A 7,887-nucleotide genomic window follows, 5' to 3' on the forward strand; every position below is an offset into this window, starting at 1 on the left:
GTGTGCGCGTGTGCGTGCGTGCGTGCATGCATGCATGTGTGAGTGTGTGTGGTGTGTGTGTTTCTGTGTAACAGAGGGAGAGAGATTCTTACCACCTATACATTTCTCTTATCACTGTTCCACCCAAAGGGTGTGCCACTGAGTCAACAATGTAGAAAGGGCAAGCCACTGATACAGGTGTCACAGCTGAGGAACAGTTGATTCAATCCACACACTTCATATTAATTATCATAGCATAAAACATTTCTTTATTCATTTATTTATTTTACAAATTTTACTACCGGGAGTTGTTTGGTCTGTTGTCTGAATTACTGTGATTTAGCAAGAAATCTGTAAAAAAAAAAATTCCTTCTTGAAAACAGGATTTTATTTGGTCTGCCTGCATTAGTCATTGCTGGCCTTTTAATCATACCAAACAGTCTTCAAGACTTGGCAATCATCTTATTAAATGATCAGTCTGCATTCCTGTGGAACCCTCCCAGGTCAAATATTTACACAAAGAGAAGCCAAGATTCAGATCAACATTCTGTCTAAGGTTTTCTTTCATTTGCTCTGAAAATAAACCCCACACTTCTGCTTAACATCTACAAGTGGCTTCTGCTTTTAAGGGATTCATGTTGTTTCATTTGCCAGGCCCACAGGTGAAGGGGAAGAACGAGGCAGATGTTTCTTTCTCCACATCCTGGACAGCTGTCACTCTGCATCGCTGTCAGTTTGTACTTCTATCACTCTGCACTTCTATCACTCTGTACTTCTGTCACTCTGTACTTCTGTCACTGCACTGCTGTCACTCTGTACTGCTGTATTCTGCTGTACTCTGTACCTCCCCACTACTGAGGTTATTGCAATGACTAGTGGCCAGATGGTAGCACTGTAACAGCCCATAACTCCTGAATCATGTGTTATAGAAGCAAAATTCTTTTTTCCTCCGATTCTGTGGCTCATGCTAAACAAAACGTATATTCCCGATTTCATTTGTGTATGACAAAATTTTCCGCCGCTTTGAATTTTTTGCAAAACCGACTTTTGCAGACTAGTCTAGGGCAGTTTGGCCCACCATCACCAAATTAGTCTTGTAAGAATCTCTGGAGTCTGAACCTCAATAATTGTAAAAAGTGATGGTTCTGAAGAAGCATTAAAGTTTTGGCATGTTTGCCAATAGGGGCGCTATAAAAACCAAATAGGTCTAAATGCCTATAACTCTTCAACAGGTTGGCCAATGAGGCTGGAATTTTGCAAGGGACATCTCTGTGAAAGATCTCATCAGTGAACAACTTTTCCTCAAAAAACAACATCAGCAACCATTTTGTTTTTCCGCCATTTTGATTTTTATTTATTTTATTTTTTTAAATTATTATTATTATTTTTTTATTTTTATACAAAACTAGCTTTCACAAACTAGTCCTAAACCATTAAGCTGAGTGTCACCAAATTAGGCTTGAAAGAATCTGTGGAATCTGAAAATGAATAATTATCAAAACAATGTTGAACTTTCAAAACAATATGACTTCCTTATGCAAATAAACAGTTGTGGGTGTGGCTATTTTTCCAAGAACAGCTGTAACTTGTGAGTGCTTTGTCCAATCATCATGAAAATTTCCATACATGTACAATGCTTAACTCAGAAGCAGCATGCTAATTTTACCAGGTCCAGCCAATCAGTTGTTGGTGGGCATGTGACAGGCTTAGCAATGGCTGATAGGCAATAGTAAAATTTGCATTCACTATCAGAAATACCGGAAGTGAAGAAGTCATTCAAAAAGTTGAACATGGTCCTTCATGAGGCTGCATCATGGAAAAAAATGGTTTTTGATGACTCAGGCTCAAGAAGAACCATGAACCACACTTTTCCTTGAGCCTGTGTCATCAAAAACCTTGTTCCTGTCTTATCGTTAAACTCGTGAATTTCAGTATTTCAGTATGACTTCCTGTATGCTACGTAGCGAAATCACAGTTCAAGATTTTTGTGTAGAATAAGAGACCTATTTCCGGTAAGGAAGAAAAGTGGAAGGGAGGGGCATGAAACTTTAAAGTAAAATTGAATTTTAAAGAAGCTGAAGATGCGTACTGACTTCCACATACACAACAGAACCAGAACGCTCAATTTACATCTCATTTGTATAAAATCAATCCCATGAAACACATATCTTAAGTACATGCTTAAGACAGCATTTCACAGTAAATGTTTCTTTACTATTGCATATTTCACTATTCTATTTATCTATATCGTATTGTATATTGATATTTTTCATATATTTTGATCATGATGTTCACCTTGTGGAAAAAAAAAGTTTTTAAAGTTCAAAGCATACTAAATCATAAGCATACATATAAGAAGGAAAAATGGCAAAAATATATTTTTCTGAAATATATGCAACATATCATTTTACACATTTGAAAAATAGATTGTCTGCATTTTAAGCTGTTATTTTCACAGGCTCATTACAGGTGGTGAAGATACAACGAATCCACACGCTGCTGGGTAAGTACGTAGCACGCACATACATATGGAAATTTTGGTATGGTGGTGTGGAACGACCATTCTTGCATCCATTAAAAGTGCAGGATAAGGTAAAGTACCTCACTCAGGCGAACAGCAACAGGGGCATGAAGTTTTTCCATTTCCTGTGAGGATGACCTCTTAAGCCAATCACTCTCCTTCTTTCTCTGGGAGGGTACATTGTTTCATATTGAATGGCAGTGATGATGTGGCCTCTCCATATAATTCAGGATGCCACTGAGCAATGCTATTAATGTACAATGATACAACATCACAGGCTAGCTGCAGTTTAAGGAAACTTGTGACAGGATAATTAATATGCTATCTGGGAAACAGCACCTCGAAGTCCCAATGAGGGACTACAGTCTCCTTAGTTCTTTGGATAATGCAAATCATACAGGATTATATGGATGGTTGTTTTTTACTGCAAGGCCAATCATGCCTAAGCCAACTGACATTTTTTGATTCCCAGAAAATTTCAACAATTAAGAATGACCTTTGTCTGGTTCCATGGATGTCCCTTGAATGGTTGTTTAAAGTCACTAGGAGCAATGAAGGAATGGTTTCAAAATGTCATTCAATTTTGTTATTTCAGTTTAAAAAAATGTATATTGTAATCCATATTCATTCAATCCAAAAATATTGTTAAAAACTTTGACTTGTCAATTACATTTGCATCATCCTGAAAATTTTGTTGATATCCACAGTGTTTTCCCCCATGGTTAAATGATAACCATCAGAGGATGTTATCAAATGTTTATGCAACTTGGAACATCTTCTGTGATCTTGACATATATGTTTTACAGCATTTGTCCTAATGTTCTAAAACTTCTAAGAAATGTCAACGATTTTCTCCATGGGTTTTCATTCCTGTTGCTCTTTTTATATACTCTATGGACTGTCATTTATGTTTCTTTCCATTTGTTCTGTTCTGATATTCCTATTGTGCACCACGGAAGACATCTCCAATTTAGTGGAAGTGTCTGTTGGGGACTCTGGGCTGCCCAGGGGGAGGGGCTTACGCCTTAGAGTGGCAGCCAGCTTCCTGCGGAACATTCTGCACAGGAAGATGTAGATGAGTGGGTCCAAGCAAATGTTTGTGGTACACAGCCAGAGCGTTGTCTCCTTGGCAATGTAGAGTTGGTTCTGCACCCAGCAGGGGTTGGCATTGCGCGTTTGGGTGAGCGTGTAGGGTACACGGGCAAAGTGAAAGGGAGCAAAGCAGATGAAGAACACCACCACCACAATGAACACTTTGGCTTTGGTCCGCCTGCTTGCGGCTTTAGACTTACTGCGAGAGGCCTGGAATGACTCATAAACCTTCCTGCTGATGAACGTGTAACACACCACCATCAGAGCCAGAGTGCCCCAGAACACCACCTGGCAGAAGTAGTTGAACCCCTCGTGCCAGAGCAGGCCGGCCTTATCCTTCATGGAAGAGCACCTCAGCTTGGCGGATTGGGCCGGCTCCTTGTTGCTCAGAACCACGTTGGGCAGCGCCAGGGAGAACATGATGAGCCAGACGGCGACGCTCAGCCCTTGCCCAAAGCCCACCCTCTGCAGGATGCACTTTCCGAAGGGTCGGACGATCTTCAGGTAGCGGTCCAGGCTGATGAGGCCCAGCAGCAGGATGCTGATGTACATGGTGGTGTAGAAGAGCACGGCGGAGTAGCGGCAGTAGAAGGCCTTCAGCCGCCAGGAGCCCACACCAGAGTCGCTCAGCACCTTCACCAGCACGCTGAATGTCATGAGCAGGTCTGCTGCCACAACGTTTTTCAGGTACACCACAAAGGTGGAGGTGCTGGGAATCTGGAAGAAAATCCAGGTGGCCAGCAAGTTGAGCACCAGGGCTGCCAGGAAGACCGCGCTGTAGAGGCAGGGGAAGACCACGGAGGTCACACTCGTGTCCCGAACACACTTGGTGGAGTTGACCTGGCTCACATTCATGCTCGCAGTGCCCCTGAGCGAAAAACAAAATGAAACTTCATCACATCCTTCAAAGAAACTATGCCGAGACTTGCGTAAGCTTGGGTTGTGGGCAGCTGTGCCGGCAGGTCTATGCTGGCTGTATTCCATATTAGAGCCAACATGGAACAGCAGGCACATTGCCACGTCATGTTATATAGACTCACAATCAGATCTCCACTGGCAGAATTGTTGACTGCACCTTAATGTTAAATAGCCTGGCTGGCAATGCATCTGTCACTGGCACAGCCAAGCACCTGTTACTGCATTAAAAATGTACTACTCCCTATTCAGTTAGTGCTTAAAATATCTTAGTTTCAGAGAAGAGGGGGAGATATTTTTCTGTGTTCTCTGTGCTGTGTTTCACTCTCCTTTTTTGACCAAGCGTAGTTCAAATAAAAGGGTCATAACTGCCCTATGTTTAAGTCAGTCTGGAAAGCAAAGGCATTTATCAAATTAATTTGACTTGTACTGTGTTCTTTGAGGCTATGGTCACTGTTTGCCAGACACATTACAATTAAATGTGTTTTCAATACCGCAGAAAGCACATTTACAAAAATGCAATCAAGTCTGCTTGCTATCTGGATATATGTAATAGACTTAATACAGCAATCACAAAATCATTTTCCAAGGACACAAAATCCACTGACATGTAGAAATAAAGATAATACTCAAATATTACATTCCCATACACCTTTAGAAATATATGTATAACAACCTTATCCACAAATTTAGCGTCAAAGCATAAGGTATATTTTTCATGTGTTACACATGCTCAATACATCTATTTTATACTTTCATATTCACAAATGAATAATCTGCAGTCAAGTACTGGACAGGAAATGAGGAATTCATTTTTGTGACAATACCTGATATATATCATATAATATATAAACTAAATTAGCATATAGCATGTACTTGATTAAATTGAACAAGTAAAATAATATGTATTCCATTGTCATTTTAAGTAAAGTTAATTGACAGAAAAAACAGACTCACCAGTGTTTTTGTACAGATCTGAAAGGTCCAACTCATGGATTCTTTTTGTGGCAGATCACAACGTATGTCTTCTCTCTTATTACCCTTATTGACCACACATTGTGTGTGCAGTGTGTGTGTGTGTGCGATGTATGTGTGTGCAGTGTGTGTGTGTGTGTGTGTGCGAAAATGACTATGTTTTTTCTCAACTTCCTGTTTTGTGGCACAGAGCACCATATCAGCGCTTATTTTTTTGAAGAGACACCAGTTGAATTGAATATCATCCTCTTTCTCAGCTTCTATATGCAGCACCAAATCAAGTTCTGTTTTCCTGGAGTTGTTCCTAGTTTGCATCAATTCACATCCTGTGAAGATGACATTTGAGGATCTGTAGAATTTCTGTCATGTGGAAATGTTTGTTATGTTATATAGTGTATATGAATTTCCCTCATGCTGGAAAACACATACTGAAAGCACTTAAATTGCAAATAATTGCACCCAGGAATGAGGAACAAGACCTCTTTCTCAGCGAATGTGTGTGTTTGCATGTGTGTGAGGAACAAGGCATCTTTTTCAGGGAATGTGTGTGTGCATGTGTGTGTGTGCATGTGTGTGTTTGCGTGGCTGTGTGTGTGCATGTGTGCATATGTGGTATCTTTTCTTTCCACCAGTGTATGGTGGTCTGCATTTCCTTTTCTCACAGTTGGTTCCGGCTGTGCAGTCTGATAAAAAAACATTGTGCGGTTGACCAAGGTCATTGTTCTCATAAAATGGTACTGGTATCTAGTTCATCCAATTGGTGCACAAATGCATTTTTGCAAAGAGTAGTTGACAGCTTGTGAAAAAGCAAAGTACAAGAAATAACCAAGTGGCTTCACCAACCCAGCTGATTCTTGTACCCTCATTCTTTTCCATAATGTATCAGCTACCTTTTATCTGTAGGGCTCAGGCCCTTCCACCAGGCTGCATATTCTGTCTGCAAAGACGCTTACAGAAAGCTGAACTGAAAGGGAGCAGCACATAATGGGGAAGTGACAAGTATTACGCATATAACCAAATAACAACCATCTGAGATAATCATTGGGAATGGAGAAATTGAGGTAATTTCTAATGTTGAAATTCAGCAAATTTTCAGACTTTGAAAGTGATATGAAAACACAAATTTAAAGAATCATTTATTGACTGAAATGAAATGAAAAGATAAAAGTCTACCACAAATTACATAAAACAGCCTCTGTCTGTTGACAAAATGTCACCAATTTAGAATAATGGGTTTGATATTACATAAACCTTGGCACATTCAACACATTAAAATGAATACTCTGCCCAAGATTTACAGCTCCATTTTAAAGCAGGAGCTACAAACAACTGTCTGTAGTTTATTCACTTTTTTCAGTTAAGGGACTCGGTAGATGAGCCAAATATATGCCAAACCAGTGGTGGTTGTTGGGTGTGGTGACAGGGGAGGACAGAAATATTTATTTGCAATAATTGCAAGCTGGTGCAGTGAGGGAGAAAATTTTTCTGAAAATCACCCCTAAACTAAACCCTAAAAGATTATTAAAATGAGACGTAGGGCCATATTACTAAGGATTTGCTGGGCTTATATAGACACAAACAACACAAATAATGTTTTTCCATCTTTACTATGGTGGGGGGATGAGGGGGTCCCCTGGAGAACATGGTGGAGCATTGATCAGCATTCTGCTTTTCCACATAAATTGTCCACTAAAATAAATATATTTCTGAAAACTAGGTGAAAACTAGACCAAGTAGTTGCTGAATCTTGTTTATTATTGATCGGCAATGCCTAGTTTGAAAGTTGGATCCGAATTTCGTGAGCCTGAGCAAGCTAAGTTGGATACTTTAATTTGCACAGAACAAGAGTACATTCTATGTGAATACAGAACTGGCAACAGCAACACAGCACTTGCCGGACCACTTCCATCATGCAACGTGCAGCCTGTCCATAGACAATGAATTGGACACCTTGAGTGCCGGATTCGGTGAGAATACCCCATTATGGTACCACAGTGGCAACAATGCAACCTAGGAATGAGGACAGCTTCAAAAAGAATTACAATGTCTAAAATGTGTCCAATGATAAAACACATGGTAGAACTGGCAACACAGTCTGGGCAGTATATAAAAGGGGGGTTTCCCACTACACCAGTTCACACAATAGGATAGGTAGCATGCACACCGTAACACAATAGGTTTGGTAGAATGCACACCATAATACATCAGTTCACACGATAGGCTAGGTAGGATGCATGTTGTAATACATATGTTCACACAATAGGCTTTGTAGCATGCACATCATAACACATATGGTCACACAATAGGCTAGGTAGCATGCACACCGTCCTCCATCTGTCCATATGAAAGGCTGGGAAAATGCACACTGTGATAATAGATGCTTCACTGCACACACAGACACACAC

General features: G+C 40.3%; 1 protein-coding gene across 1 annotated transcript; it reads right to left on the minus strand.

Moving 5' to 3' along the window:
- Positions 1-221: 221 nt before the first annotated feature.
- Positions 222-5,833, minus strand: p2ry13 (purinergic receptor P2Y13). Its single transcript, XM_064302539.1, has 2 exons — positions 5,465-5,833; positions 222-4,460 (listed from the first exon to the last, which is right to left on the minus strand). Exon 2 carries the CDS (start codon positions 4,445-4,447, stop codon positions 3,392-3,394), a length of 1,056 nt encoding a protein of 351 aa, XP_064158609.1. The 5' UTR covers positions 4,448-4,460; positions 5,465-5,833; the 3' UTR covers positions 222-3,391.
- Between the last annotated feature and the right edge of the window lie 2,054 nt (positions 5,834-7,887).

This window comes from Anguilla rostrata, chromosome 12 (genome assembly GCF_018555375.3).
Source record: "Anguilla rostrata isolate EN2019 chromosome 12, ASM1855537v3, whole genome shotgun sequence".
In the NCBI taxonomy this organism is placed as follows: domain Eukaryota; kingdom Metazoa; phylum Chordata; class Actinopteri; order Anguilliformes; family Anguillidae; genus Anguilla; species Anguilla rostrata.

Bases quoted from the DNA above. Each gene is read 5' to 3' on its own strand.
- p2ry13 (XM_064302539.1), bottom strand. From the start codon at position 4,447: ATGAATGTGAGCCAGGTCAACTCCACCAAGTGTGTTCGGGACACGAGT.